Source organism: Kryptolebias marmoratus, linkage group LG16, assembly GCF_001649575.2.
Source record: "Kryptolebias marmoratus isolate JLee-2015 linkage group LG16, ASM164957v2, whole genome shotgun sequence".
Classification (NCBI taxonomy): domain Eukaryota; kingdom Metazoa; phylum Chordata; class Actinopteri; order Cyprinodontiformes; family Rivulidae; genus Kryptolebias; species Kryptolebias marmoratus.
The window spans coordinates 22686285-22709411 of record NC_051445.1 but is presented as its reverse complement, the minus strand read 5'-3'; the positions used below and the strand labels follow the sequence as shown (position 1 = coordinate 22709411).

The following is a 23127-nucleotide window of genomic DNA, read 5'->3' as shown; positions in this document are numbered from 1 at the left end:
CAATAATCAGTATTGCCAGTTACACATTATTAAGTCTCTCAGCCCATAAGATTCATAGAAAGGATGTTGGAAATGTTACTTTTTAATCATAACCTGTAGATGTTGGTTTTGACTGCAGACTGGTGAGGTCAGCAACTGTTGCCTCACAGCAAGAAATTCTCCAGCTTGAATCAAGCCTTTCTGTGTGGCGTTTGGACGTTTGCCTGTGTGGGTTTTCTCCTATTACTCTGGCTCCCTCCCACAGTCCAAAAATATGCATGTTAAAAGAATTCTGAATTGTTCTTAGGTGTGAGTGTTTGCATGCACACTTGTTTGTCTCTGTGTTGGCCCCATGATGGATTGATGACCTGTCCAGAGTGTACCCCACCACTCGCTCACTGACTACTGGGACAAGATGAAGATTAAACAGATACAGAAAATAAGTGAGCCAGTGAGTGAGTGGGAGAGATTTTTGTCATGCCGCTTGTTGGTAGACAGGACTTATTTATTTAGTTTTGCCCAAAAATTACATTTTTTTATTAGTCTAGATAATTTATTCCAGCAACTATTTAAGATAGTATCTCACTGGGCCAGTGACTGCTTAAAACTAGTTGGTGACTCAAAATTTTCTGTTACAGTCTCACTGATTTCTGAGTATTTGCGACCAAGTGACCAAATGGTCACATTTTGAGCTGCCAGGTTTTGAAAATTCTGGCCTTTTTTGTGTGCATGGCTTGCAAAAGAGTATTCTAGCTATGCAACATCCGATCACCTCAGCCCACTTTGTACCCCTCCTTGACATCGGCACCCACATTTATGATTTGATCTATTGGAGTACACTTTTAAAATTAGGATAGGCAGATTTAGTTCAGCTTTCTAATAGTTATAATTGATCATTGGTGTGGTTTTTAGACCTGGAGGAGAGCTCTTGTGCAAAGAAATATAGAACCGCAACACTTTGAAGACTTCCTCACAAATGCTTTTCACCAGCTACTTGGCAACAGTTGCAGATCAGCGACTGATCAGTTCCTGTAACATTTTCTTTCACATAACATTATAGACAGGTGCTTCTGAGTACCAAATCTGTCTGAGCTGACACAATTCTGTTCCTGTTGGGAACCCCTAAAACAATACCAGCCATATGAGTTCAGCTCTGTGGTGTGAAAACACCAACCCAGATGTAACCCAGACACCTGCTACATCACGAGGCAGAGAGATCAATCGTCTCTTGTACTTTTGTGTGTGAGATTGTGTTTTGTGAAAGCGGGAATAAGGCAGAACTTTGCAAAATCATTTAAATATTTTGAAAGACTGTGTGCTGCTCGCACGCATCCCTACTTGCAAGTTTGGATTTTTGTCTCAGGTTTTGGAAGGGTTTTGTTTGTTTGAAATAAGGCAAAAATAAATATAAAAAAATCACTAAAGTTTAGCATTTCTTTATTTCTCCTGTCATAAAAAACAATTACCCCAAACATGAGGTACATACCAAACCATGACTTATATGTACCATTACACCCCTACTCTACATTATAGGCAATTGTATTCATCAACTGTCTTATAAGAGTTTTATCAGTGTTTGCTTTTTTTGCCTTATCAAAATATAAAACTAAAAAAGATGACATCTTTGTTATTACTGCAGAGTTTCACATACTTGCTTATATGTTACACCTATTACTGGGTAATTCCACTAGGGGGCACACCAACAAGCTCACATCCATGTCCATCATCTAGCTAAAATATAACTTGAGACAGGTCTAGAAGCTGGAGGTTGAAGGCGCAAAGGATAAGCGCCTCCTAGTGGCTGGCTGCAGTACAATTTTTAAGTCCCACCCCTCCTTGTAAACAAACAAGGCATTTTCTTGGGTATCACATAAAAAACACCTATTTTTTAAGGTGTTGTCCTTTGAAAAGCTTTGTTTTGGGATTTAATCCTTGCATTTTTTATTCATCTCAAATGGAACTTTATTTTCTGAGAGTCTAACCTTTTCTCTTTGAATAAAGTGAACTTTTTTTGCTTGCATTGTTGCAGGTGAAAAATAAAGTATTTTCTTTTTCTTTATTTTCAAAATCAGCATTTGGATTTGTAGAAGTATAGTACTTTCTGAGAAGTATGAAAAATCCACACCCAGCTCTTTTGTTTTTCATTTGTGTGAGCTGGGGGTGGAGATGAGTTCAGTCAAGGTGATGACAAATGGGGACTGGAGGGGGAACATGAGTTAGGGTGGGAGAGATGGAGGAATGCTACATCATGGGGTGCAAATATGCCGAGCATGCCCACCAACTTGACTGTTCCACTGTCTGTGATGCTGTAGGTCTCCTCCCACACTAATAGAAAAAACCCCTACAAAGTCTCTTATGGGGTGTGCATATGTGCAAGTGCATGAGTAAGAGAATTACTATGCTCATTTCACGTTAAGCTATAGGTGTGAAAATTAGGTGCAAGATTTATGTGTAATAAATTACCAACATGTGGGCTAATAGGAGCTGCTCCACCTTTTCCTCCAACCAACATTTTCTTCTTCAGAGGGTAAAACACATTTATTCCACATCTTGAGTGAATTTAAGGCAGTATAAATATTGAAATTTTCACATTCTGCAAGTTTTTTTTCCCTTTTCTTTTCTTTTAGAGCTAATTTCTTTGTTTTTCTTGGGTTAGGTTTGCCATTTTGATTCATTGTCAGTTCAAACAATTTTTATTGCCCACGGCCATAAGGCAAAAGGCTGGTTATAATGTTTTTACCCGTATCTGTGTTTCAGTGAAATATCTCATAAACCACAGGGCAGATTTTAACAAAACTCCCCAAGTAATCATTGATTGTACATCTGATTAAATTTTCAAGTCAATGCAAATCAAAATGCCAGCACAGCTAATTGGCCTTACCTAACACATAAATGGGTATAACTCAGTCAATTTGACATAGACTGACCTAAAATTTGGTGTGGTAGTAGAAGAGTGTCATCCACAACACATAGTCTGAGCAACCAATTTAAGATGGTTGCCAGAGCTAATTAACTTTACCAAAACAAAAATGGTTATACCTTTACAGACACTGACCTAAGCTATGACATGGTAGTAGCTGAGTCATTTCAATTGCATACTCAAAATTTTAAGGATTGCCCGTGATTTCACTTCATTAACTGAGAATGCACTAAGTGGTATATACAAAAGTCTGGCACAAAAAGCAGCAGGCAATATGCATTCCTTCCAGGACTGTTAGGCTGGTTTAAATAGAAATCATCAAGGAAATCCTATCAAACAGGTCCAGATTGCGTGTCATGGAAATATTTCTTTTAAAAATGTTTTGACCAAGCTTCATTGTTTGCATGATGTTTGACTGTTTTTAGAGGAATGGAATCCATTCTCAGACAGCGTTTAGAAGGTCCAAAAACCTACCGAACCTCGCAAACAAGTTTAGGACTCTTGAATTAATCATTTCCAAATGTGGTGTGCATCACCTCTGGACTCTCAGGAATAAAAAAGCTATGGAATGCCATAACAATTCTTGCAGTTTAACCCCCCCACCCCCCGCAAATATCTATGTTCCAGTGTTGTTTCATTAAAATTAATCTACAAAATCCAAATACTTGGTTGCCATAATACAAATTTAACCCTGTCAATTTTCTTTGTCGTCACACGTTTTAGATTGTTTAGAGCAATATTTTCAGCGGGGTGTGAGTCGCTAAGAACTCGTCAGAAACACTGAGAAATTTCATAGGAATGTTCAGCTTTTTATTTGAAAGAATAAATAAATAAATAAAGATGAATCTGAAGAAGAGCTGGCAACAAACCCGAACCACATGCTTGTCTTCTGGTGCTTGTTGAGTGCTATAAAGTCCATTCTCGTGAATCACAGATAAACTCCTGCGGTGTTTCCACACTTAAAGTCCTTTTGCACCTGCCTTGACCAACCCTTGTGCCAAAAGAAAATATCAAGACCAAGAATAAATCAATAAAGAGAAAAATATATATTTTGTTTTTAGGCATGCCAAATCCATATGGATAAAAGATGAGTTTTTCTTTAGATAATATAAATATACAGTCTGGGATGTTTTATGCATTATATGGTGTGAATGTGCTGCAAATCACACATTTTAAACCACTTGAAAGCCATGCTGTAAATGTATTAAATTAATTGTTTTTGTTCCTTCATTGGAACAAAAAGTTAATTCAAATTATAGGTTTGTATTCTTAGAATATATTGTTTAAACTGTGTAAGCACTCACTAAGTGGAAATATTCTATTGTATTCACATCTCAGCTGAAGTATAAAAACTTTATGGGAACTCAACCCAGAATAAATAGGCAGTGCTGCTACTTTACCACCACATCAAGGTCTGTGCTTTTTCCTAATTTCTTGGAGCTTTCCATAGCTGTTCCTTTCTGTCAAAGAATAAAAGGTTTAATAAGAGTCCATGAGTGTGGAAGAAGGTATTGCACTCTGATTAGGCAACGTCGGTCAAGCTTTTAGTTCACTTTTCTAAACAAGACTTGTTTCATCACATCGAGGAAAGATGTGCAGTTTTTTTTAAGACATATAAATTAAGTAATAATCCACCAATAGGACATTAAAACAAAAAATTAAGATGGGCTCTTCATATAGAGATAGATTTATGTCGGATACAGCTAGACAGATGGGTGAAATACAGAGAGCTTTCCCAGATAAACAGTATGCTGTCAAAGCTACATTTACCAATGTTCACTTTCAACCTATCCAGTGGGTACCACCGTCTCTAGCTCAATGACTGCTGGAGACAGGCACCAGCTCTCTGCAACCTTGAACAGAAAAGCTGGTAAAGAAAATGGATGGATGGATGAATAGGACAAAATTATATGCAACGTTGATCCAACCAATCAAAACATTATGTTGTAAACATGATTTGTCATTGTAGGGAAGTAAAATGTTATTTATCTTACAACAGAATGCACTTACCTTGATTAATCTCAGAAATCTTGCTGCAACAGCCTTATTTGTTGGAACTATTGTTTTAGCTCATGGTTACTATGTTAACTGGTTCTGGCAAATACTTGGGCAATGTTGCTAACATGGTAAAACCCATTTGTTGAAAGTCAAGCTTTTAGTCATGTGTTATCCTTTTATGATAAAATAAACTAAAGAACTGATCTCTTCAAAAAAGTTCAGGTTATTAAACATTGACACCACATCTACTATCATTCTGAAGGTAAACATTCAACAGACTGAGAGTTTATAAAGTTCAACTAGGCAAGAACTAAAACTGAAATAACTTACACTTTTACCTTTAAGACAGACAGAAAGAAAGAAAGAAAACCAAATGATTAAAACCCTTCTTTAGTGTAAAAATAGTTAACTCTAGTAGTCAATTAGCTTAGCAGCTATGGAAGAACTATTTGAATCAAGAAACAAAACTTGTTCAAAAAATGTTTAAAATAAAAAATATATACATAAATAATGAATAAATATTATTTATATTTTTGATTTTTAAAAAAGGGAAATGGTTTTGTTTATTCTTGTGTAGGGGTCAGGACTTAAAACTTCAAACCATCCTTAAGGGAAGGGTTCTGGTTGGAAGTATAGATAAATACAGTTTAAATGTGTTTGCCCAGTCTCATGCAGCAGACTCATTAGGGATGTTCTAAATTATGAGCATGTGCTTATAAGATGTGTTAAAGTCAACTGAAAGAAAAAAAAAAAACATAGATCCCATTTTCCATCTGGAAAAGAGTCAGAGGCCAGTTCAACATATTTTCTGCTAAATTGGAACAGAAATGTGCCTTTAGTGCAAACGTTTATTGTACCTCTTTCTTTTCCGTCTTCTGCTTTTTCTCTGCAGTTTTTAGGCTAATTGAGCCTTCCAGATCTATGACAAGTCATAGGCCTAAAAAGAAGGCACTCTGATGTCATTTTCCATGTACCATTTTTTAACAAGCATGAACAATGTTGAGAGGTTAGAACCGCTGGTGAACTCTGGCTGAGAGTGCTGACACTGTCACAGCTACACTGAGTGAGCTCGGATTGTTCGGTGGTTTGAAGAGATCCAGAAAGTGGCTGCTCTGCCGCAGCACTGCTCTGTCCTGCATCTGCCCTTTCTCTTTCCCAAGCTCTTTCCTTTTTTTTTCCTCCTTTCTAAGTGGAACAGCAGTAAGCTTACACCATCATTTAAGGGGAGCAAGTGAGGTAGACAATAAACAATATTTGTCTCAGTGCCACGAGGAAAGCATATAATTCTGTTGGTCAGTGTGATGCTTTCCACGTGAGAGCACAACTCATCTTGACCTGTTGCTGCTCTAAAACTTGAGGTTCTTCGTTGCTGCCTGTTTAACAAGCGGCATGGATAATAAACATGCCGTAAAGGGAGAAAAATACCTTTTTTTGTTGTCACATGAGGATTCTAAATGTTGTCCTGTTTGCTATACTGTAACAGCTTTTTTTTCTAACAATGGGCTATGTTGTTGCTGGATAGTTGCATTCATAGTCTGTATTATTAGATTTACATACCAGAACTCCTTGGAGAGAGTAGAAAACTGCGAGAATAGGAACAGCTGTGTTTTAATATAGGTTAATGTAGACTTCAGTCTTCTTTTTACTCCATTTGAAATCTGGAAATAGGAGTCAAGGGTTAAAACTCACAAACTTTCTGACGATAACTGTTTTATTACACCAGAAGCCATTACAAAACATGATGTTGTCCCCTATCTTCTGTATCTTACTCTGTTTTTTTTTTTTTCTTTAACACCATCTCTTCTGTCCTACGCTGTCACAGCAGCGCCGTCAAGCAACAAGAAGTGGTAACAGCAACAGCAACAGAACAGAACAGAACAGAGATGCATTCACTGTGTAAACCTAAGAACAAAATCCACTTGATAGTTTTATATTGACACAAGTCTCCCATGTTTTCCATTTTCTTTGCAAATGAACCAGTAGTGCATTTTGACTTTCACATTGTATATATTTTTTTGAACACTAAACTACTATGTCAAGTGATAACTTATCAAAACAATTCTCCATTAGGTCCCTGTTCTACCTGCCCAATGGTATTGACTACTCTTGAATGGCTTTTCATGCATTTTTTTTCTGTCACAAATAAATTAGCTTTTTATTGTATTTTATTTATTATTATTGGATATATGAATGGCTGAAATAACATTTGGAGTTCCAACTGTTTGTCTGTTAGCAAAACATCTCATGAACCACTAGACAGACTTTAATAAAAGTTTTAGAAAATTATAATTGGATGTACTTCTACAACTAATTATCTTTTGACGTCGACCTGATTCAAGACAGCTGCCACACATAACTTTAACTCAGTCAATGTTTATAGATATTGAGCTAAAATTTGATTTGGAAGAAGCTGAGAGTCATCTTTAACACATACTCTGAGCACTTACACATTGCCTGAGATCTTGCTGAATTGTGGGAGATTGCACGTGAAGTTATTTTCAAAGTTTGACAAAAACAGTTATAATTTCATTATTTCTCAACATAGGATGATCTTAGTTTAAAATACTGGCATAAAAGGCATCAGGCGATATGCATTACCTCAGTGAATATTAAATCTTCTGTTTTCTTTTGGGTAAACAAAAGCAAAGATACCTAATAAAAGTTATGGTGGAAGATCTTTTAAAAAGTTGATGAAAAATGCAACATCTTCTAAATAGACATGAAACCAGTGCCCCTGTATATGCATAAAAATGAAATATGAGTAGTGGATGCTGTAAGACTGTGAATCATAACTTTTATGTGAAAGCAAATAGAGCTCAATTTTGGATTTTCCATATTTTTTAGCTTCACAGTCATAAAATTTAAAACCCTAATAATGGTTTTCATAAGAAAGATTTTTGAAGTCCCTTTTTCAGTGGCTGGCCTACCAAAGACCCACATCAGTGAGTATCTTCTTGCTCTTAATGTTAAGTTCAGATCTCTAAAAGAAACTCAAAATTACGTGCAATTTACCTTGTTAGGGTTTTGGGTTGCAGAAAGTTGGAATGAATCATTGTGAAGGAGATTGTGGGCAACTGTAGGTGAGTGGAACAGAGGAAGTTAGCAGGCTGTGACGTGCATGGAACCCCATCTGTTTGTGGAGGGTTCTGGCAGCCTGAAGTGCAGTCTGTCACGCTTTCTTTAGAGTCATAAAAAACCCCATACCTGAGACAAAATTTGGTTTTCGCTTGATCTTACTGTAGCTGTAATTGCTTTTGAGCTGTTTTCAAAGCAAATCTTCCATCAAGCATACTGCTGCCAAATGAAAGCTGCCATAATCCAAACGTGCCGTCGTTCCTCGTGTACTGACTGCTGCACCTGAATAAACGAACAACCCTTCGCCTCCAGTGCATATTATCAGTACAAAGTCTTGTTCACTCTTCATATTGTTTCCATGTAAAAGTCTAAAAAAAGAACAAAATATTACTGACTTTGAATTTCATCTTTATAACATTTGTCAGTATTTCTTTAAGTCAATTGATGAACTATGTTTAATAAGAGTATATTAAGTTGATGGCTTTATTTGATTTGTAATGAACTAAAACTGGCAGCTATACAGCAGGTTTTGGCATTAGATAGCCATCAGTAAAACATCATAGTTAACACACAATACACATTTAGATTAAATAAATAAATAATTAAATATGAGTTGTTGTTTTTCATGTTTAGTTCTATTATTGGGGAAAGTAATATCTCAGTTGCTGAGGCTCGATCTTGTCTTGTTGCTTGACTTTTGAACATGTTCAAAAAATCTGTATGACATGGTTTCTGTCTAAATAGTCACAGAATTGCTGCGGGTGTTTCAAACCCTTCTTGATTTTGTCATGGACATCTCCAACCCATCCAAATGCAATAGCTTTATATTGGCACATGAGTTCTCCTCTGACACAAAACATGTCCAGATCTAAAACCCATGCCATTAATAAGTAATAATTAATTTTTAAAAACAGTCCAGTTCTCCCTATCTTCATTTCAAATAGGAAACATCAGGGTGCCTACCTTTTAGGCCTATGACTTGTCATATATCTGAATTCCAAAATACCACATAATTTTTTAATGCGTTATACAAATGTTTGTTTAAATGAAAAATGAAGAAAACATTTTTTTTACTGCATTTGAAATCAGCACAGTCAAAGCAATACTGATGGATGAGGAAGAGGAGGTGAAAGTGTTTCTCTATGTGGTTACTCTACATTGGCAGAAGCTCTGTACCAGCCCCTCTGTCTGGCAAACATAAAAAAAAATCTGTTGCGCTCATTAAAGCTTTGTATTCAACAGTTAATGAGTATGCTTCCTCAAGATGTTTGCATTCTGGCTTTTGTAAATATAATACTTGAAACTTAAAGAGATCTTTAAGAAGTGGGATCCGTGGATTTGTTTTGAATTATGTAATATGCACATTGTGGTTGAAACTGTAAACTATATTAGTGTACCACTAAGGAGGACCACTTCTGCTGGTTCGCACTAATCTACTGTCTTGAAAAATATGTTTGTTAAAGCTGGTACCCATAATCTCACAGTGACCACTTTCAGTGCATCTTTTTAAAGTAGCTGCCAAAAGGCATTACATGATTTGCAAGGAAGAAAAAAAACCCACCATAGAAGGCTGCTGGGCATGTGTCAAAATATGGTTTGAATTCATATGCATTGGGTTTTGTGTTGACACAATATACAAAACAAAGACCACAAATCTAAATGCATTCCACAGCACACTAAACATACAGCATCACGTTTTCCCAAAATTAGGTTATGCAGGAGCAACACAAAAATGTTTCTTTGTTGTTTTTTTTTCTTCTTCCACTAATAAAAAAAATCAGATCCATACAAATGATTGTTTTCTTTCAGAATGGCTGAAACCTGCTGGCAGTTGACAGATTGATGTAAAGTGCGCTAGACATAATGCTGGTGGTGTGGGCTGAGAATTGGACAGCACCGCTCCAGACACCATGAATTGTGGCTTCTTTCCTGACATACCTGTGGCCTGAACCTCCAAACCTTTCCACAGACACACACAAAAGCTAATCTCCTAAGATCAGCACGAAGAGTTTCTCTCCACTGTGTACAGCCATTTTTTTTTTCTCCTCTTTTTCCCCCTAGTCGTACTGTAATTCCAGGATGTGGGATGTGCATAGTTCAGACGGTGTGTGGTTACGTTATCCGCAATCAGTGAGCGCTGCAAGATTAGCAACCAGCAAAACTCATTTTTGTCAACAAAGATTTAGCAGTATCTTTGAACCAAAGTTAGGAAGAACCTTTTCAGTGATTGACTGGCCGGTGATCTTATTACCACATGCGCATATTGTATTTTCTGTCATTCTTATTAGGGTAGTACCTCAGTTAGTAGTGACAGGAATATTTTTTAAAATGGGTTGAAGAAATAGATTTTTCACCCTGATAGTTCTATGCTTTTGCCAGTTTGGCTTAGCCTCTCTGTCAGTGTTGCATTGGAATTTGGCGAGGACAACAACGGTAAATATGACCAGAGTAATGGGATTGTCAGTTCATTGTAAACATATCTAGGCAGAACTATATGCTTAAGTATTGAGGTAGTGTAAGTATCAAGGTTTGGTCTTATGGCGCAGTTTAACTTTTCAGAATGGAAAGATTGACAAAACGAAATATGAGACTTTTGTATAATGTTTTAGTTGTGGTGTTACCTGAAGGGAATCTTGAATGCAGCTGCAGAATGGTTAAAGCAGCAGCTGTGCTCACTTATTAGAACCAGCTGACTTCAAATATGCTGAGTGGAACTGAGAGACAACCTGTACTGGAATAACTTAAAATTAAAAATAACATTATCTTAGACACTGGACTGACAGATGAACATGAGACACAAATTTCCATTGAGGATTGGAGAAGTCGAAGTGAGTTATAATTCTGGGTTTTTGTTCCGTTTTTTTTACATCGTCCTGAGTGAGCGCCGACTGGAGATGAACCATCACCACTTTGTGTGATAGATAGAGTTCAAGTGTGTATCCCAGTGGAACTGTGATTGATGGTGTGTCGCTCTAAACCTCATCCCTAAAGACCATCAAAGACACATTGTGATTAGCACTTAATCTCACTCCCATCCATTGTGGCTTCAGTAGAATGAATGGTGTTTGGCTGAGCCAGCATACCTCTCTGAAGACCTTCTCTTAGCACTTAAACAAAAGAAATGAAAAAAAAAGATGAGTCTGGAAAAGCTACTGACATCTACTGACAAATTTTCACCTGATTATAAACTGATGCTTGCACAGGACCCATGAGTGTTTCCTTTTAGTCTGGATGAATCTGTCCAGAGAAACCCAATACGCTGATCCATAGCCAGTAATGCAGGCATGCCTTGCTCTGCCTCTCAGGCTTCGTCCAGCTTGCTGCACACTTTTTTATTAGGCGTTGTGGTAGGTCGCTCTGTACGAGCACCACTGTTCCCCAGTTTGTGCTTGGGATATTTTAAACTTGGCTAAAAGTATCTCTTGTTTGGATTTGCCCAAAGACATTTTCCTGCAAATGGGATGCTAAAGAGTTTACATTGCAAGTCTCTTATTGTGGAATGGACTATCTTTTACTGGCTCCTTTGTCTTCCTCAGGCAAATCAAGCCGTGGCCAGAGCCGCAGCGGTTTTGAGAGCTTTCATCGGCTGTCTCAATACAATCATCTAGTAGGCCAGCTCTGACCAGAATTATTGCAATATTCACATCCATAACCAATCATCATTTGCATGTTGAGAGGGGGACTGGAGTTTGCACGGATGACAAATTGTTGAGCTGGGCGGATTTATTCTGAGTTAGAGATTATTTTACTGATGGATCTATTATGGTTTAGCTCTTATACTTGGGTTGTTTTCTACTGGTCAGCCCTCCCACAGCTAAAATTTACCTCAAGTTCTCTCTGACCTTGCAGCAGCCCTGACTTATGAGGTGATTTCAGTGTCAACAAGAAATGAGTAACAATACACTAATCAAAAGCCCTACATAAACTAACATATTTTGCATATCTATTTTTTTCTCTTCATTGGCACCTCTCATCCATATGAAAATGACAATTTTAGCAGGAAAAAAATATTATTATGAATGAATTAGCTTACTTTGATTGCATTCACTTAAAAACAATTACATTAACAATATAAAACAAAACAACCAAAAAAGGAGAAAGTTGTTTACACCCATTCTATGTCAAATTCAAAAATCACATATGTAGGCTTACCAAAGTGAAGTCCTAAGTAAGCTAAGTTTTTGCACTTGCAAAATTAAGATTTTGGCAAAAGTATTATGCTTTAAGCTATAACGTGTATGCACACATTTGCGTGTGAACTAGTAACCACATAAACAACTCATAACGAGTCTCGCTATTTTTATCCTGGTCTTGTCACAATAAAACTTTATTGTGTGTTGAAAAATTTAATTATTGAGCAAAATTCTGAATGATGTTAAAAAAAAGAGCTGCAATGGTTTTTGGAAATCCACTAGCCATATTCAGAATGTTCTTCCTCTGTGTTTTAATGAGCTATTAATCTTAACGCTATGGCCTCCCAGTGGCATAGCATTGGTATTTCAGCTGTTTTAGTTGAAATTTCTGCTTCTTTTCTTGACACAGATATTCTTTTATGTTTTTTTTTCAAAAAGAAGACAAACAAATATCTGGGAGTAGTGTGGCTGTCTATAGTTCTGCATCTCCATCTCTCCTCTATTTCAAATTTTACAACTTTTTACTATACAGTTAATCATCATGGTTGATGCATCTGTATCTTTAGCAGTAATGAAGTCCATAATTCTATTTTCTTTAGCCACATCTTCTTGTTTTGGGTCGCGGTGAATTGGTGCCTATTCCCAGCGAGAGGTAGGGGTACTCTTGGACTGATTTCCAGTCCATCCCAGGGCCACGCAGAAATGAACAAGACAGACAACCATTCACACTTTTAGTCACACCCAGTGACAATTTAAAAAGCCAGTTAACCTATCGTGCAGTTTTTTTGGACTGGAAAAGTACTCGGAGAAAGCAAACGCATACACATGGAGAACAAGCAAACTCTACACAGAGAGGCTCCAGCCTGCAGAAGAACCTGCAATTTTCTTACAGCGAGGCAACGATGTTAACCAACTGAACAGTGCTGCACTAAACTCACATTAAAATAATGCTGCATTCACATTTTGCTACTATTTCATTGGATGCTTACTGACAACAAAGCCTAAAGATGTTGCTGAAAGTTGGTGTGACCATCAACCATTTTTACTGAATCACTGTTATTTAATGTCTATTTCATCTCATCTCCTAATTCACCTTTTTTCCCCTTTGTCTTGCAGCAAGCTATGGAGCGTACCCTGTCTGTAAAGGTTGCTCAGTGTGCTCCAGGGACAATGGTTGTGTAAACTGCCAACCCAAACTCTTCTTGTTTCTGCGGAGGGAAAGGATGAGGCAGTACGGGGAATGTCTTCACGACTGTCCAGCCGGATACTACGGCATGCGGAGCCCAGAAATCAACATGTGCTCCAGTAAGATCCTATTCTTGTAAACCCACCCAACCTTCTTCATACTCAACATTTTTTTTCCCTCTCACTTTCTGCCCCACCACTCCAGCCACACATACACACAGCTTTAGCTTCCTATTTTCCCACAGCGCATGATTTATTATCCGTTGTCCAGAGCAGACACACATACCTCACAATTTGAACGGCTCGTCTGTTCACACAGGTTGATGTTCGTAGCAAAGCATTGTCTTTGCAGCACCTCCCATGGGTGCTGTTTTGGATTTCTTCTCAATATTTCTTTTACACCTGCATTACAAAACATCCTATGGTCATGAGGATGTCCAAAGGCATGAAATCCAAGTGCAAGTGGAACCAGTCAGCCCTTTGACATCTTGGGACTTGAAGTAATTTTTTTTTTTTCAGTTACAAAAATAACAAAAAAAAACTATATACAAACTGACTTGTTCTTTCACTAAGAATTCAGAAAAAGAAAATCAAATATAGATTGCAGGTCTCTTTTCACCGATAGAGTACTTTGGTAAAATAAATGTCAGTCAGTTTTACAGATACTGAAATAAAAGTTGGTGTAATAATACACCATATTGCCAAAAGTATTTGCTCACCCATCTAAATCGTTGAATTCAGGTGTTCCAATCACTTCCATGGCCACAGGTGTATAAAATCAAGCACCTAGGCATGCAGACTGTTTTGTGAAAGAATATGTCGCTCTCAGGGGCTCAGTGAATTATATCATGTTACCATGATAGGATGCCACCTGTGCAATAAGTCCGGTTGTGAAATTTCTCTCCTACTAAACATTCCACAGACAACTGCTAGTGGTATTATAACAAAGTGGAAGTGATTGGGAACAACAGCAACTCTGAAGATCTTTCTATCAAACTTTGCTGTAAACTATTAAAGTCAAGTCTGTCTGTTAGCAAAATATCTCTCAAACCACTTTTTCAACATTAGATGATTTTAGTTTTAAACTTTGGCAATAAAAGCATTGGGCATATTCTTTTCTATCAATGCATGCTAGGACATTAATTTACTTTTTCAGAGATGAAAACATTCTACAGAATCTGTCAATGATCAAGCTTTGTGACACATTTTAAAAATTGTAGTTTTGTTTAATCTTTGACTTTGACTTGACTTAAGAGAGACCACACATTTGGTTGTACACACTCTGGAATTCTGGTTTACTATTAATCAAAAATAAACAAATAATTACAAGTCAAAATCAGTAATTTTTATTAAAGAATAATAGTCCAATTCAATTAATGATATGGATCTTTCTCTTCCTCCTCGTGTAGCACCCTGATCTCATAACCTTGTGTTGACATTAAATGTGCTCTGAGAGACGGCGAAAGCCTTTACACAGAGCCAGAGGTGTTGGCTGAGTGTTTCATATGAAAACAGAAAGAAACTTGAAGCTTTTTACTTTTCAGAGCCAAACTCCTGACAGACGCTCTAAAATGAATCCCCAGTGGAGGATGTCTGAACCTTAAGGCTGAATTATTTGAACATGGAATGACTGAGGAAAGAGAAAAGAACAGCATTCTGCTCACCCGATCACTGCCAACCCAGACTCGAATACATCTTCTAGCTTAAATTTATTATGACTGTGACGAGCACATAAAAAATATCCGGCAGTGTGATGTCAGAGTATCTTTAATATTAACCAGATCAGTCATAAGCAGAATGCTTGGACGTTCACTGAAAAACGTCAGCCAGGTATTTCTTAATTTATTTGAGTCTTTATTTTTCAGACACATACAGTACAATAGAAATGATTCTCAGTGTCTTCTCACTTTTTATTGGAAACACAACAAATCTAGAACTTGATGCCAGCAATACACTTAAAAAAGTTAGGAGAGTTTCCCATTGGGTGGGTTACGTCACCTTTTCACTTCTTTACAGTTTTCAGATCAGTCAGGAACTGATGATATGAGTTGTTTTATACAAGAGGGAGTTGTCCACTGGGCCAGTTACAACATCTTGAAAATAATACAGATCTCATTCAAGTATAGAACTCCTTTGTCAATTGGAGCTAAATAAGTAACTTCAAACTTCCAACAGACATAGCTCCATTAGTGTTCCTTCATCCATGTACAGTAAGCCTTTTCTTCCAGCACAAATACATTATACATACCTTCACAAAACTTGTTTTTTAGTCACTGATGCCAGCCTTTAGTCCATCTTAGTCACATAGAACTCCACTATAAGCTGAAACATGGACTCATCACATCCCTTACAATCTCATAAAACATCGTATGTTGATTAAAGGGATAGTCCAGTCAACTTTGAAGTGATGCTTCATGTAATAGTTACCAATGCTTAGTACCTTATCAGCTATGACAGCCATAGGACATAGAGTATGGAGTAGTTATTTGACAGAACATCACTTAAAAGGTGACTGGAAGTTTTTGACTTTGAAGTTACCTTTAAAAATGAATCCCCAGGAAAGGAGAAGGAATAGAGACTTGTGGGTTAGACTTTACCATCTCACAGTTTTTCTTGTGCACATCATTTCACATTGCACATTCTCAAGCTGTTATGACCTCTCTGAACACTTAAACTAGCAGTGATTAAAGCTGTCGCTGGACAGCAAGAAGGCTGCAGGTTCATAACCTGGGTGCAACCTTTCTATCTAGTATCTAGAGTTTACATGTTCTTTCCGTGCATATTTAGTTAATTGGTAACTCTAAATTTTCACTAGGTGTGAGTGAGAGTATGAATGGTTCTGTGTCTCGTTTGTCTCTGTGTCCCTGTGATGTACTGGTGAACTGTCCAGAGTGTACCCCGCCTCTCATACAATGACTACTGGAGATAGGCACCAGCTCCCTCAAACTGTCAGGACTGGAGGTGAGCATGGCGAACCCAATACGCAGACTCATCTTTCAAAATAAAAACTGATTTATTTAACTAACAAAACTAGAAACCGAAGGGCTGGCGTGGCAGCAAAACAACTATAACAAAAATCCAAACTGCAGACAGGGGTGAAGCGAGGCGAGACAAAGCAAGGCAACATGGAACGAAATAGCAACAACAACAAGCAACAATCAACATCAACAATGAACCAGCGGGAAGGTGGAGAAGAAGACCAGGTTATAAAGCAGAGGGAAATCAGGAGAAGTGGGCACAGGTGAGTAAGGAGGATTGAAGACAGGTGGAGATGGGCGTGACAGAAAAGCAGGAGCAGACTGAGGGCAAGTGGGTAATGAAAAACAAAGACAAGAACAAAACCAAAACCCAGAAGACAAATACCAAAACATCCCTAAACACAAGACAAAGCAAAAACCAAAACAAAACTCGTCAACTCATTTCACAAACCCTTACTAAACAAAGGCAGGTAAAGAAAATGGATGCATGGATGAATGGATGGTGTTAAAGAAGCTGCCAGTGGTCAATAAAAACTCCCAAATTATTTGTTTTTTATGCACACATTTGTGGAATAGTAACATTTACAAATAACCTTTTCCAGACACTTTATTACAAAATTGGTAAATTTTGGTTTGTCAAAACTGGTTAAAACATATCTGAATTATTAGATTCTTTTAGACTGGAGAGACTTTCCAACATCCAACAATGCTAAAATGACTCATTTTTTTCATCAACAGGGGTAAAATTACTGTATAATTTTGGGCGAAGGGGTATTTTTAGTAGAACGTGTCTTTTAGTTATAAACTAGTCTTACTGCTATCAGCCTGACACTCCCAACAAAACCAGAGCTCTCTGCATACTGCTCTTCATCCATGCCTGCGAACTTTTCAAATCTCCCCACAATAAAAGCTAGGTCCCAAAGACTCTGAAGGCATGTTATCCTGCTTTATTCACTGAAGTAATTGGAAAAGAAAGACTTCTTGTTCTTTTGGTAATAAAAATAATTAAGATCTGTTAATTTCTTACTTTAAATTTGTGATCCTAACCACTGTAGCTCTCCTCAGTTTGAATTCTGAATTTAACAGAAACTGATAAGTGGCAAGTTAATCTGTACCCCTTACCATGCACAGCATACACAGTGCCGTAAGAACAACAGCTTGTATTGTCACGTAGCTTCAGATCTCAGAGTAAAACCCACTTTGATGTAATCACTGCCTCAGTCACTGCTCTCTAATCCAGCTCTCTGTTTGGCTCTCACTCTCAACTGTGCTCCATGTGTCATTTTCATGAAACAGTTCATGTCTGCCCTCCATAAGCTGATATGTCACTGGTTTAAAAGTTAACATTTTTGAGCTAGTACAGACAACTGGTACTCAAGGGCCCAAATAAGCAGTGAATAAATGACAGTGATGACTTCTGCACTGCGGTAGTGAGAGCTGCTGTGTGCTTTTGGTTTCCACGGGGGCCTGGAGCTTGGTGTTACGGCTCTGTTGTCATGAGCTCTTTAAACACAGCCTCTGAAATCACTTAAGGAGCAGCTGCTTATTATTAGGCCAGACTTTGTCTATGTGATCTTATCTCATTGGAGATATTTTTTCCTTTTCGGACTGCACGGGTAAAAGAAAACAAGAGTGAGACAAGCAAAAGGCTTATACCTGCCTGAAACCTAAGTGAGAAGTTCCATTTGTCAGACGTGGTGAGGTAAACTAACAGACAAATTGAGAAATTATTCACTGGGATTGTTGAGAATATTCTGAAAGCATCAACATGGACAGCCAGAGCTTTCAGAAGATTCCCATCAGATCTGCAAGTTCTAACAAACTGAATCAAAAGCAACTGGGTTTCAAAAACATGCATGACTTTGAACTCTAAATGCAATTAAAACTAACATTTCTGAAGAAATGCATATTGCTCGCCACTTGCATGTCAAAGATTTAAACAAAGATCCAGTGTGATCTGTTAGCACTTAAAATATGACTATCTGATAGTGATGTGGATGACTATCAGCTACTACTAAACAAAATGTAGCTCAGTTGTAGCCATTATTATGTTTACTAAAGTTGATTAATGGTGGCAGACATCTTGAATTGACTTAACTTCTAAAGTTCATCAGTTACAGATGTACATCCGTGAAATACTTTCTGAGAGTTTCATTAAAATTTGTTTCAGTGGTTCATGAGATATTTTGCTAACAGATAGACAAACACATGTACACACACAGACACAGGCAATAACATGAGTGCATGCCTTTCATGGTGGTTGGGGATAAAAGTACTCTAGAGTCATGTTCAAAATGGATGAGACACCAATTTACTATACCCCTCAGTAAAAATCCAAGGTAACTGAAGGCAAGTTTGCAAATGTGTCGATATGAACTAAAGCTTTCAGAGCTTATAATTTGAAGGGTAAACACTTAATACAGTATTTGTAGTCCAGCACTATCCCATTATGCCCAAATTTGCCATCAAGTTATCTGTTTTAATATTGTAGACTCAAGAATTGTAAACTCTAGACTTCAATAAATTGCACATTTGGTGGCAAAACTTTAAATTTAAGCTCAGAGTTTTGGGGTGTTCATCTTTCACTGATGAGAAAAATATTAAACACCATAACTGGAGTCAAGAAAGACCACATCTTCCGCAACATTTTCTAACTCAAATTCCATTTATAGTTTCCTTCCAAAGAGATGTGTGATACTGTAGCTGCACTGTTTAGTCCCTTTACAGATATAGAGCTGGCTTGTTAGCAATTTCATTGTATAACTTTCCTACATGACCATATAGTACATCCCTGGAACTCAGTTTTAGCCTGCTCTTTTGCTGTAACTCCTTTCAGTGGCTAATAGATGTATTGATATAAATCATAATCAGTAACTCCAGTGTTAATACCAGGAGTTTGTATCAGCTGCCCAGAAGAGGCCCCACACCAGTGTCTGTGGTTGTCACCCTGCTGTTCTGCTGGGAAGATTTGTAGCAATGCCACACAGTGAACAGCTTTATCTACTGCCAAATCTACATGAATGCAGTACAGTCATGTTTCTGCCTAAGTCACAACTCACAATACTTCAGTTTTAGCATTCGTACTCAAGTCAATGCAGATTTTGTCTTTATATATCACAACTAGGCTTTCTAGCTGAAAGTATTATGAGTATAATAAAGACGATAATCAGATCTGGCTTTTATACGAGATGAAGTGTTTAGAGGGTCAGCACGAGAGTAAGGCTGCACTCAAAATCTCCTCCCTTAGGATGTGTTAGAGACCTCCCTAACCACTGCACACAGATGCTCATTTTCTAGCCAAGAACTTGTTGCTTGCCGCAGATTTAAAAGCTTACCTGTGTTTGATGTGTTTGGAATCAGCTACCGTTATGATTACAGCTTTTGACTGATAATAATTTAAGGCTTTGATTTGTGCATCACAGTCCATTCAGTGTCACTTTATGGTGACATAAATGACTATTTTGTTGAAAGTTTGTTTTAGGTTATGTGCTTTCTTTCTTAAATTAGACCTCAAGGCAGTAAATGACTCCAAAATAAGTTACTCTTTAAGAAATCAGAATTTGTTGGATTGTGAATGGATTTAAGCAAAGCATCAGTGGCTCCAACTAATTATGTAGCAAGGATGTGTAAAGGAAGTACCATAAAGCAGGTTTAGCAAGTCTCAAATGGTTGTCCTGGCAGGTTTTACCTTTTTAGCGCTCTCTCTTTTGAGCTTTTTCTTTCTTGCTCTAAAGTTAAACTAGTGGATATTTCCATTTCAGTGTAGCCAACAAAAAGACCTGTTGCTTCCTTTAAGTTTTGCTGAGGGACATCTAATTATCACAGTTCTGCTAACCAAATGTCTAAACTGGCCAGTGAGTGCAATAAATTCATCAAGCCAAGCCCTTGTCTTCGGCAGTAATAGCCTGACAAAGTTTAACTTGTTTTTTTATTTTTATTTTTATTTAAGTGCCTTTTTCCATACTATAGTGTGTCCATGCATGACCCGTATGAGGCTTAAACTGTTTGAGTATGTATGACTGTTAGAGCTGGCTGAGCGTATAGAGAACCAAAGCTGGATATATCAGAGACCGTGTTTCCTTGGGTGAAGAAGGTAGAAGGATAGGTGACACATCTGTCATCTCCAATCTCTCTTGGGAAGCTGCTGATCGACAGGAACACCACCTTTGCTTCACTTATCTCTCTGCTAGCGAGCAGAGGAGCACTCGTGTGGAAAAACACCACGGTGGGAGTTTAGAAGAACATGGCAGCTCTAACCTTTGCCATGAACTCTTGCCATCCTCAGTCCCACATGACATGGCTCGGTGGCAATGAGCAAGTCAACGCTTCCTTGACAGCCAAACCTGGGGCCTAGAGAGCAGGACAGAGCTGTTTAATTTAGGTTGGAGGCAAAAGATGGAAAAACAGGGGCTGTTTTCCACCTTCAATGTGCCAGGCATTTTACAGCATTGACACTCCTTATGTAGTTCACTGAGACTGGTAAATCTTGTGATGGTGGACTGATGAAGACGGGTCTGACAGCTCTCTGTGGAGATTCATCAGTTCTCACAGAACAATCTTACATTATTACTTAACACAGTGAACATTTATGACAATAAATTGACTGATCACACATTGCACTGTCAGCTTGTGAAGGAGCAGCAGTTGACTCAAGCTGACTCGAGGCTTTAAGTATCCTCGATAAAATCAGTGAGTTCCCCATCCAGACCACAGCTGAGGGACCGGCTTCTGCCAAGCATGTGCTATTAGATCACAAGTGACACTTAATGACTCATCTCTCAACTTCACATTCACTTTACATTCAAGCCACAAGAAAGCTCAGTGCATAATCAAACAAGATTTTAAAAAGTGTAACAGTTTTATGTGACAGCAGTGAAACTGGTAGAACTGACGGCATCTCTTCAAATTGAGCACACTCAGCTACTTTAACAACATCTTTTACAGTTCTTCTCAGAAGGCATATGGCTCTTTCTGCTAACACTCATAATATAATAACTCACGGCCAGAAACAGGCTGAGAGATAATGATGATAATATGTTTAAGTCCCAGGAACACCGGACCTTTGCTGGCATTCAATGACCTCGTTATTTCTCATTAGTCTCCCTGTGGCACCTAAATGAAGACTTTAAAGGTGGTCTTGAGGTTAATCCCACAGGAATAATGAACCTGCTCTTCCGTATCTGTTCTTGACACTGTTGCCTCACAACTGATATGGTTTGTATAGGAGCTCCATTAGTGTCCCAGATAGCCTCTTGGCTGACAGCGAGTCTGAGAGGGATCAGGGTCTGCCATGTTGATCCCTACCTACCCACCTCATTTTGATGACCTCTGACCATCTAGCATTCCCTGCCTGCATTCTACCATCCACAAAGCCTCACTTGTAAATCAACTACCCCATCCCTCTCACAGTGGCAGTTTAACGTAACATCGATTTAACAAAGCCTGACAACATCAAAAACTGAAACCAACAGTGACACTGTGATTAAAGAAAAAAAAGATTCTCAATTGCTACTGCTGCTGTAACAATACAGTACAGCTGTGTCGGTGATATTTACTGTCAATAATAAAAAATTGCACAACAAGCCCGGAGCTCGAGAGTGCTGCCAGATGTTCTCTGTCTCCTTCTAACTCTTTATTTTATTTCTTTTCTCTTTGCGAACTAAATGTCTCTCAGGTGATGACAGGCCTGGGAAGTGTAAGTTATTAAAGAACACTTTGTGCTTTTCAGTTAGCTTTGTGATTTACTGCTTACTTCCCATGTTGAACTTATTCTGTATTGAATCCAGGCATTACTAATTATGTTCAATTCAGACAGAGAGAGTAACTTCACCCTGACAGAAATGGAAAAGGACATAAAGCTTCAGAAGGACAACAAAATTGAATTTCTAGGAGCTAAAATGGGGATAATTCACTTGCGCTAAGAATATACCTATAAATATAAATTTACACATGAAGGATGCTAAAAGACAGAAACTTTGCTAAATAAATCAGTGATTTATATCCCTTTTAGCTTCGTTTTTTTTTTAGCACACAGTTTTATTGTAGAGTGGTTCTATCTCCAACCATATTGGTGTGTGTGTGCTTACGTGTGTGTTCATGGTTTGTTTAGACTGGTCGGAAAGCGTGAGACCAGAGTGAGTGGGCAGAGGCCATACTTTAGGGTTCAAAGTAAATCGGGGAGGGACCCCCTCGTTTTGCAGGAATGTCGAGGAGGAGGCCTGATGGTTAGCTGGAGATGGTGTAATTAAGGGGTGTGATTGTGAGAACCTTCCCTTCCCCGGGCCCTGCAAGGGTCACAGATAAAAGAGCAGCCCTCAGCCTTTGTCGCTCTCACATGTGGAAAATCACAGTATCTTAGACAACGCACTTGGAGAAGTGCACATGTTAATGAGTGGTTGCATGTCCACGCAAGGTACAGTCAGATGACAGAGCAGATGACATCCTACCTGGGAAAGCCCCCCCCCCCTCCTGACAGTGGTGAAAGACAGAGGCTGCAGGTTATAGAGAAGTAGGTTATTGGGCAACAGGGCCACAGAAATTCTGAGAAGCAACATAAATTAGATAGCTTTGGGAGGCTCCTTCTAATCATGTGGGCCTGTGCGTCGCCCTGTTGGTGTGGTTGTTGTAATTTTGCTTTGCTTGACGTGCTATTTGCAGAGAGCTTGATGACACATTACCGTGCCTTTCTTTGCAAGTGTGCCGCTGGGTGACATGCTGCAGCAGCAGGGTGTGGCGTGAGAGGATAAGTGCAATGTTGTGTTTGCTGAGTAAACCATTTTGGATTTATTTGGCAAGACGTTGTCGCCTCCGTCCTGCCTTCAGTTACAAACCCACCTTCCCTATTCAGAACTGAAGCCAA

At 38.3% G+C, this 23127-nt stretch overlaps 1 protein-coding gene across 1 annotated transcript in view; it reads left to right on the top strand.

Moving 5' to 3' along the window:
* The window catches only part of rspo2 (R-spondin 2), a 63835-nt gene that overhangs the window by 13686 nt on the left and 27022 nt on the right, over window positions 1–23127 (top strand). The window contains exon 2 of the mRNA XM_017413114.3: window positions 13222–13410. Coding sequence (XP_017268603.1) covers window positions 13222–13410 — 189 coding nt within the window. The remainder of the gene's footprint in view (window positions 1–13221; window positions 13411–23127) is intronic.